The following is a 26083-nucleotide window of genomic DNA, read 5'->3' as shown; positions in this document are numbered from 1 at the left end:
CTTCAAAATTTTCAGTTTGTTTCATCCTTGTGAGCACTGTGGATTTAATATATTTCAATGGACTTTGATTAAACTAGTTACAGAGTATTCTACATGTTCTAGGAGGCACTATTACAAAATTTGCATTTTACATACAACAAGTACTGAAAATTTGTTATTGCATTAAAAGAAAGGCCCCAAATTTATTTCAATCTCTTGTTCTAAATAGCTCTTTACGCCACAGGTGATCAATTTTGATTTAAATCTACCAGTATCAGTTCTGAACTGAGTTTCTGTAATCTTTAGTAATGGACAATTCAGATATTTCAATGCCTGCCGAAACTATTATTAAAGAAATGTCAAAAAGAAAACAAAAGTGGCTAGGGAGATTTCATTTCAGAAAAATGGCAGTATTAACTGAATCTGTAAATAGTGAGCAGTAGGTCTTAGAAAGTGAAACCTGATTTAGATGACAAGCAGTATACATTTGTTAAAAAATCAAAATGAATTAAAATAACATGCATGTATGATACGTTGAAATGCTATATGTGCTGACCAAGAATACTCTGCAATTGTTTTACAATTTGAAATTGGTTAATTTTAAGACGGATTACCCTGTTTTATAGATAACATTTCATCCATCGTGCTTAGAACGTAGAGAGCGTAGATCTCGATTAAGCTTGCGGTCATCTACTGGTAATGATGCTCTGGCATGTCCTTCAACTTACAGGTATTTTATTTGTAGATAATCTGGACACAATTTCTTGATATAATGAATCACTGTTACCTATATTTTTTACTTGACCAGTCAGGGCTACTTCTTAAACAAGTGATTTCAGGATCACCTTTAAAAGTGATTTCGCTATTGAAAAATGAAAAATGTTTACAAAATTAGAAACAGACTTTTTAAAATCACTGAAATAAGTGATTTGAGATGTAAACATTAAATCACTTATGAAAGTGATTATAACATTTTCTTGATAATTTATCCACAAGCTAGATCTACATTGGGTTTAAAAAACAACTATTCTATTGAAAAAACAACTGAATACATACAAAAATGCTCTTTTGCTAAATTAGTATGTCAGTTTTAACAATTTATTTGGATTATGCTTAAACTGGAATAATCTGTAGATAAGGTCAAAACCTTGAAGTAAATCATTCTAATTATAAAGAAAACAAATCAGGTTACATAAATGTGTTGACTTTTATGTTATTGATAGAGTAGTTAATGAAAATTTGATTACAGAAAAATTCCCAAGGGTTCTTTTAAAAGCTTCAGCACACTAACTTACTGCCCCAGCGCACTGATGAAATTGATATATCAAGATTAAGATATTTGATCTATGTAGACAAATTACAGAAAAAATTGCCATTTTATGGAAAATTAGTGAAATCAGCATTTGAAGATCAAAGAAAACACCAAAATCACTTAAATAAGTGATTACTGAAATTTGAAAATCACTGAAATAAGCGATAATGAAATCACTTGTTTGAGTCATACCCCTGACTGTTGACTGACTTACATTTAAGTTTACTTCAAAGTTCACATCTTTCTTAGTAATACCAATTCACATACAGAATTTTTTTCTTATAAATGCTCACAAATCTACAAATTTTTTGTCATTCACAGCAAGCATTGGAATTTAACTCTTAAAACAACTCTTATACATTCTGCTGATCCCTGATTTGACATGTCAAATAATTTTCAACAAATGGCTGATTGTTTTTAGATAACTTCATTCGTAAATAGCTCGCCATCCAGTCTTAGTCATTTGTAAAGCATTGTTAACTTAATGTAACAACACAAACACTATTCTTAAAGAATGGTGAAAAGTCTTTTGTGTGTAATTGAATACGATTGCTTTATGAATCAATTACAAATGATTGAGTATAGTTTATAATTGGTTGGCCACAAGTTTAGGAATAAATTTAAATACTTTCTTGATGTATATGAATATACATTTCCGATTGTTTTGGGATATATTCGAGTACTTTGCAAATGTATTTGATATTGATTTAAGATTTAGGTTTGATTGATTGGTTAAGGTTTAATGCCCTATCAGCAGCTTGTGAAAGTTTTATGAATCTGGTAAAGTTTTGAGATTCGTAAGCAATCGTAAGAAAAATTTGTGTATGTGAAGTGTTATAACTATACATGGTAGATTCATCTAACCTTGTATTTGCATGCATCCTAGATAGTAGATTATCATCTAGGCAAAGTCATGTGTTTCGCAGTTGAACACTCAGACAATATTAAGAACAAGACAAACTAAGTGATAGTTGATTATTTATATTTTTGTCAAAGATTTGATACAAAAATCCAGCATACTTTATATGTATTTTTTCAATTGAATATCCGTATTGGTGACAAGTACCTAACCTGGAGGTTTCAACGTAAGTTGTGTCATAAATGTCTAACTTCATATAAACATTACAGACATAAAAAATAGCATTGAGTAAAAAGGAAAACAGAATGAATAATAGGTTAATCAAACCAAGATTTATTTATTACTTAGGTCATATGTCCAGCTGTTTGAAACTGAAATAGTAACAGTTGATGACTCCGATGATGAAGGTGACAAAACCATACCAATGGATGGGTACGTATTTGAAGATTTCATGTTTATTTATGTATACTTAAATTGCACTAAAATTGGGATTGATTTTGGGAGTTTTGGTCCCAACAGTTTAGGAATTGGGGGCTAAAAAGGGCCCAAATAAGCATATTTTTTTTATTTTCGCACTATAATTTAAGTTTAAGTAAATAGAAATCTATGAAATTTTGATACAAGGTTTATGACCACAAAAGAAAGGTTGGGATGAGTTTGGGAGTTTTGGTCCCAACAGTTTAGGAATTAGGGGCCAAAAAGGGGCCCAAATAAGCATTTATCTTGGTTTTCGCACAATAACTTTAGTATAAGTAAATAGAAATCTATGAAATTTAAACACAAGGTTTATGACCACAAAAGGAAGGTTGGGATTGACTTTGGGAGTTTTGGTCCCAACAGTTTAGGAATAAAGGGCCCAAAGGGTCCAAAATTAAACTTTGTTTGATTTCATCAAAAATTAAATAATTGGTGTTCTTTGATATGCCTAATCTAACTGTGTATGTAGATTCTTAATTTTTGGTCCTGTTTTCAAATTGGTCTACATTAAGGTCCAACGGGTCCAAAATTAAACTAAGTTTGATTTTAACAAAAAATGAATCCTTGGGGTTATTTGATATATGCTGAATCTAAAAATGTACTTAGATTTTCTATTATGGGCCCAGTTTTCAAGTTGGTTCAAATTGTGGTCCAAAATTTAACTTTGTTTGATATCAACAAAAATTGAATCCCTGGGGTTCTTTGATATGCTGAACCTAAACATGTATTAAATTTTTGATTTTAGGCCAAATTTTCAAGTTGGTCCAAATTGGGGTCCAAAATTAATCTTTGTTTGATTTCAACAAAAACTGTATATATGGGGTTCTTTGATATATGCTTAATCTAACCATGTATTTAGATTTTTGATGTTTGGGCCCGGTTATCAAACTGGTCCACATTGAGGTCTAAAGGGTCCAAAATTGAACTTTATTTGATTTCGTGAAAAATTGAATTCTTGGGGTCCTTTGATATGCTGAATCTAACCATGTATTTTGATTTTGGATATTGGACCATAATAGGTAATGTCCAATTTAAAGTTTTTAAGTTTAAGTTCTTAGACCACATTCATTATGTGTCAGAAACCTCTGTTGTGTCAACTATTTAATCAGAATCCAAATTCAGAGCTGTATCAAGCTTGAATGTTGTGTCCATACTTGCCCCAATGTTCAGGGTTCGAACTGTGCAGTCGTATAAAGCTGCGCCCTGCGGAGCATCTGGTTATCCCTTTCATTGGTGATACTTTTTTGTTCATTTTAGTGATATCAGTTTGCCAGAGTTATTAATAAAGTTACAGTCACAGGTTGACCTGGAGAAGATAACGAAATTCAATATCAACAGAAACCTTGTTTTAGATGGTGCTCGGAGAGCCATCAAAAGGAAATCCTTCTGTGCTAAAAGCAAGATAAGTGTGAAGTTTACGGACGATGTAGGAATCGCAGAAGGTGCCGTAGATGAAGGTGGACCAAAAAGAGAGTTCTTGAGAATGCTGATGAAAAAGATCCAATACCTGCACATTTTTGAAGGTCCTGAAAACAGAAGAATTTTGGCCTATAGTACATCAGGTGAATTTATATTGTCTCATCTTGGTGAAAGATTAAAAAAGGAATTTCATGTATTCTCTATACAGTTACATTTTTATGTCTCCCACTTTATAGGGATGGAGAGGTATTTTGTCATGTTTAATTATCAGTCATCTGGGTGAAGGTTTGCAATTGTTTCTCCATAGGCCGTAATGGTAACGTTTTCTTCTGTTGCTCAGTCCATATCGTTAACTTGGATATATATGATGGCTCGTTTTGAAGCTGAGAATTTCTTATTTGTGGTTAAATTTTCAGGGTACGAAGTGAGATTACTTTTTCTGTAAATTAGCAAACCCAGAGTATTCTTTTGTGATGCGGCTCCTTGTGGTCAAAAATCCCTGTTTTAACACAATAAGTTCTTTGAACTTTTAATAGCTCCATAGTTTTTACACATTTATTCTATGTCCCTCTACTTTCCTTATCACCACAAATGGTTAAGCTCAATCATTTGTAAAAAATAGAAACATGTCCAATATCAATACACAGAGATTTCTTGTACACATTACTTGGGGTTCCTCATCTAGAGCTGGTGCATTAGGGATCTTGACCCATCTCTCACAATAACCCTCACACCATTTACAATAGGGGACACTTTGGGGATCTAGACACTTGTTACGGTTTTAAAGGGAAGGACCATTTTTATGCCTCATTTATGGGCATTATGTTTTCTGGTCTGTTCGTTCATTTGTTCTTCCGTCTGTCTGTCCGGCTTCAGGTTAAAGTTTTTGGTTGAGTTAGTTTTTGATGAAGTTGAGGAAACTTAGTATACTTGTACCTTATGATATTATCTTTCAAATGTTAATGCCAAATAAGAGTTTTTACCCCATTTTCACGGTCCACTAGACAGAAAATTATAATGCAGATGGTGCATCCATGTATTAGGGACACATTCTTGTTTCCCTCATTTTGGTTCTGATTTCTGGAAGGTCTGTGAAACACAAAACAAACATGATATATATTATATCACTGAATCAGGGATTGATAATATATAGTTATGAATAGTAAAATTTATTCTTTGACATATATCATGTCTATTAAGGCCTCTAAATGTTAAATTTAATATATCTTAAATCTTTTATCACATTTTAGCAAAATATTTAGTTTTGTTTTATTGTAGCCCTAGAAGACAATCTGTACAGAGATGTTGGATTATTCTTTTCCCTATCCATTGTACACGGAGGACCATCACCAAAATTCCTTTCTCCAGTTATGTACAATGCGTTGGTAGGACAAGCTGGAGAAAGGAATATTGAAGATATAGCAGATGGTGACTTGAGAGGAGAAGTTCAAAAGGTAGTATTTAGAAAGTATTGGATTGATAATAAGAATTGTTATAGAAAATAGGGGTAGAATGCAGTTTTTGGCTTATAACTCAAAAACCAAAGCATTTAGAGCAAATCTGACGAGATTAAATTGTTAATTAGGTTAAGATCTATCTCCCTGAAATTTTCAGATGGATCGGACAACCGGTTGTTGGGTTGCTGCCCCTGAATTGGTCATTTAAGGAAATTTTGCCGTTTTTTGTTATAATCTTGAATATTATTATAGATAGAGATAAACTGTAAACAGCAATAATGTACAGCTAAGTAAGACCTCGAAGGCTAGAAATAAGGCAACATTTGACCAACATGGTCAATTGACCCCATAAGGACTTACTGTCCTTTATAGTCAATTTTTAACAATTTTCATAAAATTTGTAAATTTTTAATAACATTTTCCACTGAAACTACTTGGGCCAAGTTCATTATAGATAGAGATAATTGTAAGCAGCAAGAATGTTCAGTAAAGTAAGATGTACAAACACATCACCATCACCAAAATGCAATTTTGCCATGAATTCATCTGCTTCCTTTGTTTAATATTCACATAGACCAAGGTGAGCGACACAGGCTCATTAGAGCCTCTAGTTTTGTTAATTAGCTTGAAGATATTGATTTGATTATTGGTTACAGATCAAGATCAAATGTTGTTCTGGTTTGATGAGATGTTGAGCACAGTTATGGTCGTTGGATAGTTTAAACTTTTTTATTCTTCAAGCTTGAAGAATTTGACTTGATGCTTGTTATATACTTTACACTGTTACAAGTTATAGATCATGATCGCATATTGTTCCAATAAAATGAATTTTTAACTGACTGTATAATGTCATGCAATACTCACAGAATGCCTGTTTTAACCCAATTTAAACAAATTAGCAGATAATTCTATTTTCTAAATATATATATATGTAGTTCTTGCTGGCTATATACCTATGTGCTAAATGTCACCTGACACTTAGATTGTTGATAGAGTTTTAATAACCTGTTTTTCTTTTTTAGTTAAAAGATGCATCAAGTTTGCAAGACTTGAACAAACAAATGAATGCAATGTCAACCCTGTTGATAACAGCGGGATGTTTCAGGCCTATATTGAACATGCAACAAAAAGATAAATTAATCATGGATATTGTCAGATTTTTGGTCCTGGAAAGAACCAGTACTCCTCTTCACCAGTGAGTAATATTTTATTTTTGATTGGAAAACTGGGGCCCTTTATAGGTTATTGTTCCGTGTTGAAGGGTGTACATTGACCTCTAACGGTTTACTTTTTTAAATTGTTATTTGGATGAAGAGTTATCAGTTGGTTATGTCATTGGCACTCATACATCATCTTCCTAAGTATTGTATGGTATTAGAGAGACAGGACTGACACTTCCATTCAACAGAAAATGAAATACTCTGGACTGAGTGGGTAAATTATAGATTAATATCTCCTTAAAGGAAAATGTCATCAATACATGCAATGACATGAAAAGTGGAGGGTATTAAGTATAAACTCTTTTTAAAAGTCATCAATGAGAAGTTTTTCACATGCAATCATTTCTGTTGAACTTGAATGTATTACAAAGCATCCTTAACCTGATAACCTGTTTCATCTAAAAGACCCTGCTGAAAATGGAAATGGTGACCTGAAGATGTTTGTAAACTATATAGCTATTATGAAACTTTTAACTTAGGTTTTTTCAACAACATTAAAGTCTTGTTGCAGGATATAATGTGTAATTCTTTTGTGAACAGTTAATATAGATGTCTCTCTTTCAAAGAATGAAGACATATTATTTAAGTGTGAATTCCTCATACAAAATTTTATCCATGTCATGACTTTTTATGCCCCATGTTTTCTGGTCTGTGCATTTGTTCATTCGTTCGTTTGTGCATCCGTCCGTTTGTCCCACTTCAGGTTAAAGTTTTGGTTAAAGTTTTTGGTCGAGGTAGTTTTTGATGAAGTTGAAGTCCTTATGATATGATCTTTCTAATTTTAATGCAAAATTAGCAATTATCCCCCATTTTAACGGTACACTGAACATAGAAAATGATAGTGCGGATGGGGCATCCGTGTACTGGGGACACATTCTTGTTTCTCTTTTGAAGTAGATATCTATAATTTGGTACATGGGTGCATCATGTCGAGGACATGTGTTGCTAACTAGAGTCAGTAACGAATCACAGTAACCTTTGACCTCGAAGTCAAATACATTCAAAAATTTGTCTAGGCTATAGGCTTTTGGTATTTTGTATGTGAGTATATATCACCTAATTTAAAAAAATTAGTGACCTTGACCTTTGACTTTAAGGTCAAATAATTAAATGAAGTCTATTTATGTCCCCAACATCTTCAAGTGCAACACAAAAGGGATATATGCATTTTCTTCCACCAAACAAATAGTGAGATGAGGTGAATTGTCTGTCGTGTCTTTCACTTATCATTCTCAAGATTGCCATTTAAAGATTATCACAAATATTATTCTTCTAATAGGTTCTATTTTTGTTTAATTCAGCTGAATACAATGCATATCTTAAATATGTTTACATGGTTGATATGTTGGTGTTTAATAAACTGGTATACAATTACAGGTTGCGTGATGGGTTACAGACACTTGATGTATTAACGTACATTCAAGAGCATTATAAAGCATTTAAGGATTTGTTTGTCTGTCAAGGAAATGAAAAATTGACCGCTGAAATGATGGAGGTGGTGTTTATGGATATCAAAATGTCAGTTCCAGGCAGCAACAGAAGACGGGACGAGGAGAACATTGTTGGATATTGGAGAGATTTTTTAATTGACTTGCAAGGTACTTGTAAAATATATGCCTCACATCTTCTTTTTATTATATAAACATAAAATTTGATTCAACACCACCACTTCTGGAAGCACATATTCTGATCTGGAATTTTAATTTTTCTATATGAAGGCTTAATTTAAAACATAAGAATGCTCTTGATCTTTAATACATGTATATTTTAATTCTTAACCAAAATTAGAGTTTCCTGCATTGCAATATTGTAAGGGACAGTCATTAGAAAGAAACTTATGAAACCAAGCATTATCAGAAACAGAAGAAAGTAAATATTGTTTGTTTGGATATATAGGGTAAAACTACCCAAAAGGACTGAATAGCATTCTTATATTTTCTATACATGTATGCCCTTTTACAAGACTTATGGTATAACGTTTACCGTCCGTCTTCAACATTTCCGACATTATCTCAAATACGCTTTAACCACTATGCATAAAACTGTATTGAATTGTTATATCTTTTGATTTGAGCTCCCTTTTGTTTTTTTACAAATTTCAAATTTACGTTTTCCAAGTATTGGGAGTTTTACTAAAGGGGTGATTTTCCAGTTTTTGGACAAGAACTTGAAAAAAAAATCACCAACTTACTAGAAACTGTTTAATTCTATTCACATGTGCTCCCTTTTGATTTTTATACGACTGCAAAAAATTTGCGTTCGTATATTGCTATCACGTCTTCGTCGTCGTTGTCGTCGTCCGTAGACAGATTGGTTTCCGGACAATAACTTCAGTTTAAGTGAATGGATCTCTGTGAAACTTAACCAAAAGGTTCAATACCACAAAAGGAAGGTTGGGATTGTTTTTGGGGGTAATGATCCCAACCGTTCAGGAATTATGGGCCAAAAACAAGCATTTTTCTAGTTTCCGGACAATAACTTGTGAATAAATTTTTGATTGCTCTGAAATTGTACCACAAGGTTCAATACCACAAGTAGAAGGTTGGGATTGATTTTGGGGGTATTTGCCAAAACCGTTTAGGAATGAAGGGCCAAAAAGGGGCCCAAATCAAGTATTTTTCTAGTTTTCAGACTAACTTGTGTTAAAGTTTATGGATATCTCTGAAATTGTACCACATTTTACAAAAATAAAATTTCTTAACATTTTTTTTTTGTGGGGGGAGGGGTGGGGGGGGTAAAAAAAAAATATTTGGGGGGGGGATTTTTTTTTCTTCAAGATTAACGAAATTACCCTTTTTTTGGAAAAAAAATTTGGGGGGGGGGGGTGGGCAATTTTTTTTTTTTAATTTTAGGATTTCTCACAATTTATTTTGCTTTTTTTTTGTCTATAGTCTAAACACAGGTATTGCACAACAGCAGTGTATTGCGCAACAGCAAATTGTATTGCGCAACAGCATGAAATCTTCAATTGAAAATAAATTCAAATCATTTAACCAATTTTAAGTTCTTTGACTACATTTATTCTGTGACAGAAAACTATTATGTGTCAAATATTTAATTAAAATCCAAATTCAGCCTCTATCTCACAATGCATGTTAATATACCGAAGGCAACCAAGTTGCGAAGGAAATGATGTTTTTGACTTGTCCACAGTCAATCCCAACTTTTTTTCAAAAATTTGCAGATAAAAGTATACCATTCTTTCTGCTCTGCTGATTTGACTGAAATTATGTGCCTTCAACTTTGAAACTTCACCAATTTCACAGTCCATTGAACATGGAAAATGATAATGCGAGTAGGGCATCCCTGTACTTAGGACACATTCTTGTCATTGTTTTTATCTTTAAAAAAATTAGGGACCAGTGATATAATAAACCATGTAAAGACAGACTTTGTTTTTTTAAAGCAATTGCCAGGCAAGTTGCTTTATTCTTATGGGACATAGCCATTTTGACCTACATTACATAGTATAATCCCGTATAATCAAGCCTATCAAGATCAAGATCAAGCCAAATTTTAAACAGATTTTTCATTAAATATTCTGACAAAATCCTACTTGTCTTCTTCTTACATACATAAAGACAAACATAGACAAACAACCGTTGTTTTGTGAAGTTACAAAATATTTTCATGAAGATGCATTTTAACATTTAAGTTGCCATTTGTTTTCTCTAATTATTTTGAAAGTCCGCATGGAAAAAGTGCGTTTTTTACCCCTGATATTTCGTTCTCATTATGTTTCATATAAATTTTAAATCATTTTTGTTGTTGAGTTAATATTGATTATTTCAATGAATTATTCCTTATACGATTTTATTTTGATTGTTTCGTGTTTTTATTTGCATGTAGTAAATTTTCTCTTTTTCATTCATAAAACTATGGTTCATTCATAAAATTGTTTTAAATTATTACGCACGTTATAGTAAAGAAACCGATGGTTATTCACTGTTAAAGAAGCACAATGTTCCCGTTTTGATTACATTGACACTGAATTTACTAACCTAATTGTTCAATTTCATCTTAGGGGTCGTTAAAATAGCCCCAAAACACGATTTTGTTCAAATCAACTCCCACGAAAATATAAATAGATTAACACGGTCTCACTAATTAGAGACAAGAAGCGTCAACAAGCGACTAGGAAGGGCAAATAAGCAACAATGAAATGAAATTGGCGACAAGAAAATGGAAATAAGTTACAAGATTGCAAACATATTTTCAACTCGATTGACCCTTGATTTGATTTCTTGTTGCTTATTTTCCCCTTTGGTATCGCTAATTTAATTTCCTTGTCGCCATTTTTTTAATTTCAAAAATCGCCTTTTTAGTCGCTTGTTGACGCTTTTTGTTTCTAATTAGTGAGACCGCTTTCATCATAGATCTGTGAATCACCGATTTGCCGAGATTTTGAAATGAATCCTCTGTTTGCACGTGGCAAAAAAAAAAAAAAAAAAAAAAAAAAAAAAAAAAAAAAAAAAAAAAAAAAAAAAAAAAAAAATAAAGATGGCGCCAGGGGTAGTCGGGAGCCTTTTCACGCTCCTCGTTTTTAGTCTAATAAACCGTTTAACACCAGATGATATCATACTAAACCATCAGAATCATCACGGAAACAAAATTAGCTGTGAAACATTTATAGTCAAAACAGGAAAACAAGTCATACTAAATGATTTTGTGTTAGATTCACTCTACCCCCGATACGATTTACAAAACATCAATGGCGGCCATACAAAAATAATAAAACAAACAAGAAAAGTAACAAACATTCAATCTTATTTTATGTGTTTACTGTTGATATTGAGCGGAGACATTTCTTTAAATCCAGGCCCCACAAAGTTTCCATGCGGCATTTGCAGCAAAGCTGTTAGAAAAAATCAGCGAGGCATATTATGTGACGAATGTCAATATTGGTTTCATGTGAAATGCATCGACTTACCTGTTGCAGAATACAACATATTATCTCAAACATCAGATAGCTGGTACTGTAAATCGTGTACCTTACCACAATTTACAAATTCATTTTTTGACACTAGTCTGGAGGAGAAGTCAAACGCACCTAGCCAGAGTTATCTCCCTTCTTCACCTGAGGAGACTTCCGATGTCAACACGGTGTTTTCCCATCTGAGAAACGTGCGGAAACTACACCCAAGAAACTTTATTACAGCATACCTAAACATCAATAGCATAAGGTATAAATTTGATGAAATAAAGGAAATATTAAATGATAAAATTGTTGACCTTCTATTCATTGCAGAAACAAAACTGGACGTTTCGTTTAATGACAGTCTATTTGAAAGTGAAGGGTATAAACTTTATCGACGTGACAGAAATGCCAGCGGTGGTGGTATTCTTTCCATCATATCATCAGATATTCCGTCCAGCAGAAAGATTAACTTAGAATGTGAGACAATAGAAAATATATCACACGAGGTGTACATAAATGATAAGAAATGGTTGATAATGGGAATGTACAAACCCCCTTCAATGACGGGAAATACTTTCTCAGAATCTTTTTCAAAGAACTTGGATAAAATAACTGTAAAATATGATAATTATATTGTACTTGGTGATTTGAATTTTGACATGTTAATTTCTGACAAATGTCAACCTTTAAGTGATATCTGTGATATTTTTGATTTAGATCAATTAGTGAAAGAACCAACTTGTTTTAAAAAAGATTGTAGACCATCTTTAGTTGACGTCATTTTGACGAACAAAAAGTCATCCTGTTTTAAAACCTTAAATTTTCCAACTGGTATTAGTGACTGCCATAATTTTATCTCTACCACTGTAAAGGGTCAGTTGCCTCAACAGCAAAATGAAAAAATTATATACAGGAGCTATAAAAATTTTGATATTGAAAACTTTAATAATGATATTGCTAAAATTAAAATTGAAATTGTAGATGGAGTAACAACTGCAGAACAGGTAAATGAGATCTACCAAACATATGAAAATAACTTTATTAAAACACTAGACAAACATGCACCTTTGAAGTCAAGGTATCCCAGAAAAAGTCCTCTTCCATGTATGAATGAAGAATTAAGAAAAGCCATATACAGAAAACACATGCTATTTTCTCAGTACACCAAAAAAAGAAATAATCATACTTGGGAAAAATTCAGACAGCAAAGAAATTTGGTAAATAAGTTAAAAAAGAAATCTATGAAAATATATTTTTTAGAACGCTGTTCTGGAGGATCAAAAAGTGCTGATTTTTGGAATACTGTCAAACCTTTCTTTTCAAAAAAATGCAAATCCCAAGGGCAAAAGACTATTTTATTTGAAGAAAACAAAATTATAAATAATTCAAAAGATGTATCAGATATTTTTAATAAATTTTTTGCTACTGTGGCTGAGAAGATAGGAAATGATGTAATATATGATCCATTAAACAATCATAGCATAAATGCCATACATGAACAAAATCACTTAAAAACAGATGCCAATTTTAAATTTCAAAAGGTGACATCAGAAAAAGTGGAAAAAATCATAAATAAAGTTAATGTCAAAAAAGCAACTGGATCAGATGGGATACCAGCAAAAATAGTTAAAGCTAGTAAATCTGTCGTTGCACCTCAGCTAACCAGTCTTATAAATTTGACTGTGGACACGGGCATATTTCCAGACAAACTTAAAGAAGCCCAAGTTACACCCTTACATAAAAAGAGTGACCCACTACTTAAATCAAATTACAGACCAGTCAGTGTGTTACCTATTTTTTCAAAATTTTACGAAAAAATATTTGAAATACAGTTATACGATTTCTTTGATTCCATTTTTAACCCTTATTTATGTGCTTTCCGTAGAGGACATGGATGTCAGACTACGTTGCTCAGATTACTGGAAGACTGGCGTAAAGCTTTAGACAAAAACTTATATATAGCTGCAGTTCTTATGGATTTATCAAAAGCTTTTGACTGCTTACCTCATGAAATTTTACTAGATAAATTACTAGCATATGGTGTTTCTCCACATTCAGTATCTTTATTAAAATCATATCTTTCTGATAGAAAACAGCAAATTAAAGTAAACGGTGTTCTGAGTAGCTGGGCTGACATCCAAAAAGGGGTACCCCAAGGTTCTATATTGGGGCCCCTTTTATTTAATATCTTCATAAATGATATTTTTTATTTTGTTAAACATGGTACATTATATAATTATGCGGACGACAATACTCTGTCTTTTAGTAGTCCGGATTATGACCATCTCATATCAACATTAGAATCTGAGTCTCAAGTGCTTATTGATTGGTTTAAAGAAAATAAGATGCAGGCAAATCCTGATAAATTCCAAGTTATTGCTGTAGGGAAAAGAACCTTTGCAAAAAATCCATCTATACAAATTCAGCAAAATATTTTATCTTGTGAAGAAACAGTAAAATTACTTGGAATTGATATTGATTACCAACTAAAATTTGATGCACATATAAGTAACTTGTGTAGAAAGGCATCACAACAGCTGAATGTTCTCAAGAGAATTGGATCATTTTTAAACAGATTAAATAAACTTACAATTTTTCATACTTTTATTTTGAGTAATTTTAATTTTTGCCCTTTGGCTTGGCATTTTTGTACAGAGAAAAATTCTAAAAAACTTGAAAAAATACAAGAGAGAGCATTACGATTTGTATACGACGACTATTTATCATCCTCTGAAACTCTTCTTGAGAACGCAAAGGTTCCAACCCTACAAGTAAGACGCATCAGGACAATGGCACTTGAGACTTATAAAATTTTAAATAATTTGGCTCCTGTATGTTTACAAAATTTAATAAAAATTAAACACACTAAATATTCTTTTAGATACAGCAATATTTTGGATGTACCACAGGTAAGAACTACCTCATATGGAAAAAAATCTTTTAGTTTTGCTGCTGCTACTTTATGGAATAGCTTACCTGACCACTTCAGGACTGTTAACAGTTTCTCACATTTTAAGAGTCTTGTACAGTCCTGGAGTGGAACAGAATGTTTTTGCTCTGCCTGTAGATAACTTTGTGTTACAATATTTATGCTTTTTATGTTGCATTAACAGCCTGTGTTGCAACTGAAATTTTTGTTTTTTACCTTTTAAAATTTGAAATATTTGAAATTTTTACTTTATAAATCATAAATTATTTAAAAATTAATTTTTAAACAGAAAATTTTTAAAAAATTTTAGTGCTTCATATATATGTTTTGGTATTTTGCAAGATACATGCATATGCTATTTGCTTAGAGTTAATTTTTGGTGCTGCTTCTTATTATTTATTGCATGCTGCATGCCTTGTTTTATTTGTTATTGCATATGTTTTTATATTCGGTGAAAAGCTCATTAGAGCTTATGTTTGTATTGTTTGTCAATATGCCGAATCCAAATAAAGTTTTACTTACTTACTTACTTTTGTCGTTGTCCATAGACATTTGGTTTTCACACAATAACTTAAGTATAAGTAAATAAAAGTCTATGAAATTTAAACACATGTTTTTTTTACCACAAAAGGAAGGTTGGGATTGATATTTGGAGTTTGGTCCTAACAGTTTAGGAGGAAGAGGCCAAAAGGGTAAAATGTTAACTCTTTTTTTTTTTTTTTATTGATTTCATCAAAAATTGAATTATTTGGGTTCTTTGATATGTCTATTCTAATCGTGTATTTGGATTCTTAATTTTTGGTCCTGTTTTCAAATTGGTCTACATTAAGATCCAAAGGGTCCAAAATTAAACTTAGTTGATTTTAACAAAAAAATAATTCTTGGGGTTGTTTGATATGCTGAATCTGAAAATGTATGAATTTTTATTATGGGCCCAGTTTTCAAGTTGGTCCAAATAGGGGTTCAAATTAAACTTTTGTTTGATTTCAACCAAAATTGAATATAAGGGGTTCGTTCTTTGACATGCTCAATCTAACCATGTATTTAGATTTTTTATATTTGGTCCCCATTATCAAATTGGTCCACATTATGGTCTAAAGGGTCCAAAATTGGAACTTTATTTGATTTCATCAAAAATTGAGTTCTTGTGGTTCTTTGATACGCTGAATCTAACCATGTATTTAAATTTTGGAAAATGGACCATAAAAAGTGAATGTCCAATTTAAAACTTTTCAGCTTTTAGACCCCATTCATTCTGTGTCAGAAACCTATGCAGTGTCAACTTTTTAATCACAATCCAAATTCAGAGCTGTATGAAACTCGAATGTTGTGTCCATATTTGCTCCCCATTTTCAGGGTTCCACTTCTGCGGTCGTGTCAAGCTGTGCCCTGCCAAACATTTTATTATGTTATAGTTTTGAACAAGTTCCAAAAAGAAACTTGGGTGCTTTATATGTTAAATTGTTGTTTGACTCAAACTGCACAGACATCTGAGTTTGATTATTTTGTAAAACATGTATAACAGTTAGGGAAACTGATGAGTTGTTGAAAATAAAATATTTAGATCTAATGTTATCATAATACTATGAACTTTTGTTTTGCAATTTATGGAGAACATAACTGTCAGGTTTATTTTCATTAAAATGTTTTATTAAAGTATGTGTTATGTGTATATATAGGTCCAAGTGCAAAAACCCACATTCTTACATGTATGTTTTTGGAAATTTATAATAAATTTTGAAGATTTTCATAAACACTTTTTAGCTCACCTAAGTAAAAGTCCAATTGCCATCAAGTTATGACCATCATTTGTCATAAAGTTTTCACATTTTCATTCTCTGAAACCTCTTGACAGATTTTAAGTAAAAATCGCATGAATGGTCAGTGCAAGGTCCTTAACAAATGACCCTACTTTGTTCTAGTCCAATGAAAAACATGTCCGCTAGAGCAAATCTTAGATTCTGTTTGGCCAATTTTCAAAGATTGTCTCTGAAACTACTAGACAAAATGGTTTGAAACTTTACATAAATCCTTATTTTGTTCTGGTCTGACGAAAAATGGCCACAGCCAGGGTTCAAAGTTTACATAGAAACCCTACGGGAAATCATATTTTTCCAATTTCTCAAGTACAAAGTAGCTGATATATGAACAAATTAAACCATACATATATTTGAATATTATAAAGCTCTTAAGATAGACCAAAAAAGGATTGCCAAAAGGGCTACACATGCAGGGTCATTGTGAGCCTCCGATTTTCAAAAATCTTGAAACTTAAGAGTCATGATCTATGACATGTCCTGAACAAATGGTCTTCGTTTTTCTCTGGTACGGAAGTACTGTAAAGGTGAAAATGTACAACTGGCAAGTGTCATCTGTCCTTTTTTTTTTTTTTTTTTTTTTGGTGTTTTTACGCCTTTTTTAAGCACCCCTTTTGGACTATTTCGTGGCGGTCAGTTTTTATTGGTGGAGGAAGCCGGAGTGCCTGGAGAAAACCACCGACCTTCGATAGGAAAACTGACAATCTGATCTTGACCTTATTTTCATGGTTCAGTTGTTATTTTTTTGTTGTCTTTTTTCTTTTACTATATGGAATGATTGTAAGGTGTCATCTGACTTTTACCTCATTTTCATGGCTCAGAGATAAAAAAAATTATTATTTTTTAGTTTTAGTCTTTTTGTAATATTTAATTGTATATGCAATAGGTCAACTATATTTGATGCATAGAAATATTTTATGATCTATGTGTCGGTCTCACAGGTTTTATTTGACCTTTACCTCATTTTCACTGTTCATTGCAAGGTGTTTTGGTGTAAAACTATAAGCAATAGGTCAAATATGTCTGTTGTATGGAAGTATAGTAGGCTGTAATTGTCTGCCAAGTATCGTTCATGTGACCTTGACCTCATTTTCATCGTTCATTGTTTAGTTTCCATAGTTCAGTCTGTTTCTTTGAAGCTATTTATAAGCAATAGGTCAACTTACTATATTTAGTGTATAGAATGATTGTAACATGTACACGACATAACAAGAGGCTCTCAAGAGCCTGAATCGCTCACCTTAAATTATTTGCTTAAATCTTTCATCAATGATTATTTTGGCTTTTCAATTTATATAAATATTCTTGAATCTGGTCATATCTTCTTCAAAAGCAAAAAAATGCATTTTACCCCTATGTTCTATTTTAGCCATACAGGCTTTCTTGACGTACAAGGAAATAAAATATAAAATTTATACTTGATACTCTGAAACTCATTCAGCCTAAGTTTGGTGAAATTGATTCAGCAGTTTCAAAGGAGAAGATTTTTTAAAGTAAGCTAACAAGTAAAACAAATTAAGTAAAATGTCTTTAAAGGGCAATAAGTCCTTTAAAGGTCAATTGACAATTTTGGTCATATTGACTTATTTGTAGATCTTACTTTGCTTAACAGTTTTGCTGTTTACAGTTTCTCTTTATCTATAATAATATTCAAGATAATGAGCAAAAACTGCAAAATTTCCTTAAAATTACCTATTAAGTGGCATCAACCCAACAATAGGTTGTTTGATTCCTCTGAACATTTCAGGGCTGATAGATCTTGACCTAATGAACAAATTCACCCAATGTCAGATTTGCTCTTTATGCTTTAGTTTTTGAGATATAAGCCAAAAACTGCATTTTACCCTATGTTCTATTTTTAGCCATGACGGCCATCTTTTTTGAGGAAACAGAAAATAAAACACAAACTTTATTCTAGACACCCTAATGATCATTTACCTTAAGTTTGGTTGAAATTGGTTCAGTAGTTTCAGAGGAGAAGATTTTTTAAAGTTAGCAAATATGATGAACAAATTGTGTAAAATTTTCTTTAAAGGACAATAACTCCTTAAGGGGTCAATTGACAATTTTGGTCAAATTGACTTATTTGTAGATCTTACTTTGCTGAACATTTTTACTGTTTACAGTTTCTCTTTATCTATAATAATATTCAAGATAATGACCAAAAACTGCAAAATTTCCTTAAAATTACCAATTAAGTGGCAGCAACCCAACAATGGGTTTTTTGATTCCTCTGAAAATTTCAGGGCTGATAAATCTTGACCTGATGAACAATTTTACCCCATGTCAGATTTGCTCTAAATGCTTTAGTTTTTGAGATATAAGCCAAAAACTGCATTTTACCCCTATGTTCTATTTTTAGCCATAGCGGCCATGTTTTTTGAAGAAATGGAAAATAAAACACAAATTTTATTCTAGATACCCTAAGGATCGGTTGGAATTGGTTCAGTAGTTTCAGAGAAGAAGATCTTTGAAATAGTTTACGACGACGACGGACAACGGACAACGGACGACGACGGACAACGACGACGGACGCCAAGTAATGGCAAAAGCTCACATTTCCTTTCAGGAAAGGTGAGCTAAAAATGAGAATGGAAATGGGGAATGTGTCAAAGAGACAACAACCCGACCATAGAAAAAACAACAGCAGGTCACCAACAGGTCTTCAATGTAGAGAGAAATTCCCACAGCCGGAGACATCCTTCAGCTGTATTTCTTGATTGGTTTATATGACCTCATTTTCTTGGATCATGTGTGATAGTTATAGTTAAGCTTTATATTTAGGACTTTCAACATAATATCAGTGAAAAGTAAAGCAGGTGAGACGTTTCAGTGTGTACTCTCTTGTTGTACATTTTATGTTTTGTATTTATCTTTTTATTTCACATTTTGTAAAGGTTTGTTGTCTCATACAATGTATTCAAATGTACATGTATGTTATACATTTAAAGTAATTTTGACTTCACAAATATAATTTAACATGAATAACATCATCTTAACATGGGCAAGTACAGGGTCAGTGTACAATAATCTACATGTACCAGTGAAAATAAAAAAAAACAGAGTTTTATTTTTATCTAATTCTACACATCATCATGTCGTACAATCTCTCTTGCAGCAAGATAAACATCAACTCCATGTTCATTACTTGGAATAAGAGGGTCAACCTGACTCAACAAGTTATCCACATCTACAATTACATGATCTGGTTGCATATTCAGCATGTCCAATGAGCCAATATCTTCACCATGTGTTTGAACATCATTAACTTGAGGGTCTATTCCATACTGCTCAATTCCATCAATTAAAATATTTTCACTATTCAGTTCAGCTGAATGAATGTTTTTTTGAATCATGCTGTTCACCCAGATCTTTTGTGGTGACCAACAACGTTCTGTTCTTAACCCATGACTATTATATGCCACTACGAATTGAGAGAGTGCTTCGTTGATACGAGGTATAAACACATAATGTAAACACAGCAGATCCTTTTGATTATCAACATCTAGCAGATCATTTCCTTCTAGATAGTAAAACAATGAATAGAATGTTTGAATTACAGCATAATAAACATCTCTCCAAAGCCTTTCAATTCTGCTATTGTGCACAGATTTTCCTGCTATAAAACTACCACGATCAGAGCCTCGCCTTTCTTCCATATATCTAGCAACTAAAACATTTTCACTTCCTTGATCACCTCTGACTCGAGATGGTAATGAGTACGATTCAACTGCTTTCAAAAACGAGTTCAAAACAGTGACCGCCAAGTTGTTGTTCGAGCATTTTAAGAACACTATTAATCGCGAAAAACCATCAATACCTCCATGTGTTACTAATTTCCAGCGGATCAGCGCATGGTGTCCATCAATATGCCATAGGTCATTAGGCCCTGCAACTGAGTATTTCCTGCGAACTGCAGTTAAGCCCCATCGTATCAAGGTGCTTCCTGGATCAATATCACGCAGAGTTCTCCTTACACGTGACTGTTGCACACTTATACCTTTTGCTTTTAAGTGGCCAATCATCATACTCACACCAGTATGTGGTTGACTGTTAACGATTTCTCGCATCACTGACATCAATTCTGAATCATTTATCATAGTATGTCTAACCAGATTCTTCTCCTCATATTTAAGTCGTCTCCATAGTGTTGTTCTGTGCACTAAGAACATTCTGGCTATTTCACCTATCTTAAAACCAATTTTAAACAAATATTCCACTTGGTCGGTGCATATAAAAGCAGGAGGCCTTCCCAGCCTATCAGTCGCTGAAATACATCCTGCTCCATCAACAATGCTCAAGAAACTAGATGGCATAGAAAAATCTATCGTGCTCCAATGTTCTCTCAGGGGCTGAAGACAAGATAATAGGGTTTGAATTTTCTCAATTAAGCTCTGATCAGCTCTATTTATAACTAAATTAAATTCTAAACAATTTAAGCCATCCACTGCACTTTTCAATCTGTTGCGAAAGTATTCTATGTCACAATTTGGAGGGTTATCTGGGATATTTTCACAATATGATAACGTTTCGTCCAAGTCTTGGAAAAAAATTTCAAAAATAGACTCTTCTTGCTCTTCATCATGTTCATGATCTGGGTATGTTGCCATCTTCTGCAAAAAAAAGAAGAATGTCATTAAGCCATCAAACCTATCACATGAGCCAATATTTCACAGCTAATATCCATGGTGTTGCATTTGTAGCTACAGCATGTATAGTATTCTGCAATTTATCAGATTTCTATGTATAAATCAGTGATATTTTACACTCTGAACAGTCAAGGGTATAACTTAAATATTTTCATTTCAGAGAAATAAACATGCATGTGTGAATCTGGATCTAAGCTAGGATTTTGAGGGCTTTAGTCACTTTTGAGCGCTATATGAAAACCCACCAATGTGTAATAGCAAGGGACCAAGGATGTAATTTTTGTAACTTACTAAGCTTCATCTTTGACTTTGTCAGATTTTAAAAACTTTAGGCAGGATTGGCAGTCAGTATTGTATATAATTTTGGACTGTATTAACCTTTAGGTAGCAGTCTTGTATTACAACTCCAGTTTCGGGTGCATGTCAAAACATGGAGGGGAACAAAATAGTGCATTTTTTTCGGAATTTTTTTCTGAACTCAATTTTTTCTGTTTGATTATACATGTAGGTTTATGCTGAATTGAAACATATATATAGACTTGCATCTTTTGGGGATATCAATCCATGAAAGTGGAAGGATATCATGTTTACTGGAAGTGGTGCGGCCTAGTAAAAATAGCAAACAGAAAGTAGGAAAAAAATGTTTTGACTTCAGGATTGCGTCACTTTTTATTCTTCGTGGCAAGAACCCCCTTTTTTTCGATTAAATCACAATTTCACATTAGTACATACATGATATGAACATGATTTTTTTTTTATATATAGCAAAATTAGGCTAGCATTTTTTATTTTTTTATTTTTTTGTTTTCAAAGATCAGCTGTTTTGCATGTTAGCCTATGGAGCAGTCAATTTCAAGACTGCAACCTTTATTATGAAAGATTCTGACATGGGATGTGGAAACTTAGTTAATTTCTCACACAGTGTGATTACACATGCTTTCGCGAGTTGTCTCCTCTCTTTTTATTCCTAATAGTTTAGTAACACATGTTTGTTATTTGTTGACCAAATATTTAATATTTTACTTTTTATATTAATTAGGCACTTGAGAATTTTTGAAACTTTGCGCAGAAACTGAATACATGGACTGAATAACTCATTTTCTAATTAAAGTAAATCATTTTTGATGAACCATACTAAATCAATAGGAAAAGGCTTTAGTTAGCTTTAAAAGGCATATAATTTAGATACATGTTCTTACAGATTATCATTGATCATCTCAACAAGATTGATTTTCTCGCCTGAGATGATATGGCTAAAATGAGAAAAGCAATCCAGTTGAGATGACCAATTGCAATGATAATTTGTTGATCGCTATTTGTAACTATGACGACATTGTCAGTTTCATTAGGATCCATGTGCCTCATTTAATTTAGTTTCTTGCCATCATTGTTCATATCACTTGTCTTGACTCCTGCTGAGAAAGGAAATCACCAGTCAGCAAGATCAAAGGAAAATTTCCTAAAATAGCGATAATGCTTTTTTCATGGGACACTTTGGAATTACTTGCATGACTTGGAAGCTTGCATAGTACTTCATTTCATGCTCTGGTGATTATAAATCATAAAATGTATTCATTGATGCGCACAGTTTGTTTGTTTTTGATTTGTTATGTGTTTATCTTATATATATTATGCATTTTTCTAAGTTCATGGTAATAACTTAAAGAAAAATGCTTATTTTGGCCCCCTTTGAGTCTGAATTCCAAAACCGTTGGGACCATCATCCAAAATTAATCCCAACCTTGTGGTATTGAACCTTCTAAAAAAAAATCATATCTAGATCCACACTTAAACTAAAGTTATCATGGTTATTGTCTAGAAACGTAATGTGTCTAAGGACAACGACGCAGACAACATGGACAACAATTACTTCATCATACCATTATTATGATCCTAAATATATTTTTGTGGTCGCATAATAAAACAAGATTGTGTCTGATGACATGGATCCTCCACTGGCAAAATGGATTGATTGTCATGCTTAAATAGGTGGTGAACAAGTGCAAATTGGAAAAGACATAACTCAGAAACAGTCAAAGTGACACCACCTGAATTTGAACTTAATCTTAGTTTTATGTTACTTAGCATTATTCTAGTCAGTGCTAACAAGTTGGAAACAACAAATTTCCATTCATATAATTAAAGGGCAATTTCTCCTTGAAATAAAAGTGAATCTGGCCGAAATTCGAAATTGTCCTATGACACCGTGTATCATCAGTACACTGGAAATAGGTACTAACCAAGCGGGCATGATCAATTTTGACCTTACAAGGTAACGGAAATCTTTGTTTTGCTTTTTCATTATTCAATGTACATTTCTCAACATTTGAAATTCCTGCTCCCAAATAATTTTTGCATCGATTTTTTCCTATTCATAAAAAAACTTTGATATTCAAATAAGAACAAATAACATGCGCAAATAGTTGTGAAAGTCAACACCCACTTTCAATTTCGATACAGTTGTTGAGACATTTACATGTTTTATCTGAAAGAAACCTATTACAGGGTAACAGTAATGGTTACCAATCATAAAGCTACCTGTGATTACTCATTCTTTGAAACTGTTTGGGTAATAAACGAGTATGAAAATAAAGTTTTTGTGTACGGTGTACAACAACTTAACTATGCACCGTACATAAGGATGTATGTGGTCAGCCAAACACCATACACAAGGCTTCTTTAGGGATAAAATATCGAAAAGATTTCAGTGCCAATTATTGAAACAGCTATACTTATTATACACACACATTGACATTCTATCGGATGAGACGAGGGCCAACTTCTTTTACAAGTATTTGCACATGCTTTTAGTAATCCCTCTTGTTTTGGGAAAATAATGAGACATCTCTAATTAGTCAAGCTACGATCAAATCATTTCTTAAAACAGCAATTATGTTTAGATTGAAGTAGTCACATTGATATTATGTGAACAAAAGAAAGATTTGTCGTTACCGTGTAAGATCAAAATCGCTCACGCCTGCTTGGATAGTACCTATATTCGCTGTAAGATGATACAAGGTGTATGAGAGGCTATGAATATATATAGCTTGCATTATGTGTATAAATATGAACAAAATATGCTGACAAATAAAAGTTCTAGAGAGCTAACAATTCCTGAAGAAAAATATGTTTTGAAATATGCAAAGACATATAGTAATTATTAACTACAGTGGGACGTTGAAAAAAAATCTAATTCGGGGATTCAGAGATGGGAACTAGAACACATTCCAATTTTTCCATAAACGGCCATTGTGGTGCATATTTCGGCACTTTTTTACATTGGTTATTAGATGTACCCCAACTGTTTCCAACAAGTGTTTCCATCTGATGAACCTGCTGTCAACTTCCAGTTCTGGTTTACGGATTTTTTGTAAACAAAGCGAGTACTTTGTGGCAAATAAACCAAGATTTTATAGAAAATCCACAGCCTTCAATACAGAGATTTTTGTTATAAAATTTCAAACATAGATTACTCACTTGCTTTTCGAAAATTTGCTTGTGTTTATTAATTGTTTACAAAAAAATATAAGCAACCTGTAAATTCCCAAACATCTGGAGTGGTGCTGAGCCAGTCAAGTGCACCCTAAAAGGTGTACTTAATTTGAGCTCATTTTTTATTTGTTTTAACCATTATTATAACTACAGTAATAAACTTGTTTTGAGGAAATTTCGAGCAATACTCCGATATCTATCAGTTATTAAATTGCCTTATTTGAGGGAACAAGATTAAAAAGAAAAGGCTGTGGATCCATGTTCTAGTCTAAATAATTATGACGTCTGGCAAGGCTATTTTGGTCGCAGGAAGGCGTCCAAGAAAAAAAATCAAAATAGCCTTGCCAGACGTCATAATTATTTGGACTATGGATTTTCTATAAACTTTCCATATGTTTAGTATTGAATCAACACAAGGGTACATAATCCTAACAGTAACACTAACAGTATCAGCCTGCAATGCCGGACTCGCATGAACGCAAGATTTAGTTAGTGGGGCGACGCGTTTTTTTAATTCTTGGTCATGCATTCGTGTTGAGAAAGAAAGGGGGAATGCAAACAGTTATACAAAACGTTACCTTCTCATATATAGATATCAACAGCTAATCAAACCAGGGGAGTTCATAGAGAACGTGCCAACTTCAACATGTGAGTCAAGCAGGGGCTGCCCGACTATATCGACCAATCACAAACGTTGTTGCAAATTTGACCTTGTGACGTCAAACAATTTCCCATAATGCAATTATTGCATATAAATAAAAATTATTGCATATAAATAAAAAAACGACAATTATACCAATTGAATGAAAAATATTGCATTACAATGACAAGTTATACAAATTGAATAAAAAATATTGCATTTGAATGACAAATTATACCATTTGAATGAAAAATTATACCATTAAAATAAAAAATATTGCATATAAATGAAAAATTATACCATTTAAATGAAAAAATATACCATACAAATGAAAAATATTGCATATAAATGAAAAAATATTGCATATAAATGAAAAAATATTGCATATAAATGAAAAAATATACCAATTAAATGAAAAATATTGCATTTGAATGAAAAATATCAAATTTTTGCAACCAATACCATGCCATAGAATAACAGTGCTCAAATTATTTCTCAAATTAAAGTATTGTAATCATAATAAAATATGTTCTCCAATTCATTCTGTAAACAATGCAGGATTTCTCTTATTGTGTTATTTCTTTCATTGTACGAAGTCACTTCCTTATAACGTCTCATCAAAACATAGAAATAGGCAATAATTTACAGCTATGTGTCCATTTAACCACCCTCGGTTTTAGTTTGTTACCCAGATTTTGAAGTAAAGATCATATCATAAAGTTAACCATAAGATGATTTTATCTATCTCATTACAAAAGTTTTTGTAATAGAGATTTCTAAACGACGGACGAAAGATACCAGAGGAATATTCAAACTCATAAGTCGAATAACGAATTAATTCAAGGCAAACAGTTTATTATCTGCAACCTTACTGTTAGTTGGTTGTGCTAGCAAAACTTAGACAAAAGCATTTAT

General features: G+C 32.5%; 2 protein-coding genes across 4 annotated transcripts; one reads left to right on the top strand and one right to left on the bottom strand.

Annotated features, from left to right (window-relative positions):
- Positions 1 to 587: 587 nt before the first annotated feature.
- Positions 588 to 9392, top strand: LOC134685331 (G2/M phase-specific E3 ubiquitin-protein ligase-like). Its single transcript, XM_063545008.1, has 6 exons — positions 588 to 709; positions 2499 to 2582; positions 3885 to 4189; positions 5325 to 5500; positions 6526 to 6698; positions 8101 to 9392. Exons 2-6 carry the CDS (start codon positions 2575 to 2577, stop codon positions 8363 to 8365), a joined length of 927 nt encoding a protein of 308 aa, XP_063401078.1. The 5' UTR covers positions 588 to 709; positions 2499 to 2574; the 3' UTR covers positions 8366 to 9392.
- Positions 9393 to 19437: 10045 nt separating this feature from the next.
- Positions 19438 to 25297, bottom strand: LOC134685330 (uncharacterized). Of its 3 annotated transcripts, none has more exons than XM_063545005.1 (2): positions 25107 to 25297; positions 19438 to 21000 (listed from the first exon to the last, which is right to left on the bottom strand). In XM_063545005.1, exon 2 carries the CDS (start codon positions 20995 to 20997, stop codon positions 19471 to 19473), a length of 1527 nt encoding a protein of 508 aa, XP_063401075.1. In that variant the 5' UTR covers positions 20998 to 21000; positions 25107 to 25297; the 3' UTR covers positions 19438 to 19470. The 3 variants fall into 3 exon arrangements, with proteins under 3 accessions (XP_063401075.1, XP_063401074.1, XP_063401076.1); XM_063545004.1 differs by lacking the exon at positions 25107 to 25297 and adding an exon at positions 24571 to 25089; XM_063545006.1 differs by lacking the exon at positions 25107 to 25297 and adding an exon at positions 24514 to 25088.
- Positions 25298 to 26083: the final 786 nt, after the last annotated feature.

Source organism: Mytilus trossulus, chromosome 9 (assembly GCF_036588685.1).
Source record: "Mytilus trossulus isolate FHL-02 chromosome 9, PNRI_Mtr1.1.1.hap1, whole genome shotgun sequence".
NCBI lineage: Eukaryota > Metazoa > Mollusca > Bivalvia > Mytilida > Mytilidae > Mytilus > Mytilus trossulus.
This window is presented reverse-complemented; position numbering and strand designations above follow the sequence as displayed.

Excerpts from the sequence above, each read along its gene's own strand:
- LOC134685331 (XM_063545008.1), top strand. Across the intron at positions 4,190-5,324 it reads TTTGGCCTATAGTACATCAG|CCCTAGAAGACAATCTGTAC; the intron begins GTGAATTTATAT and ends GTTTTATTGTAG. Across the intron at positions 6,699-8,100 it reads ACCAGTACTCCTCTTCACCA|GTTGCGTGATGGGTTACAGA; the intron begins GTGAGTAATATT and ends ATACAATTACAG.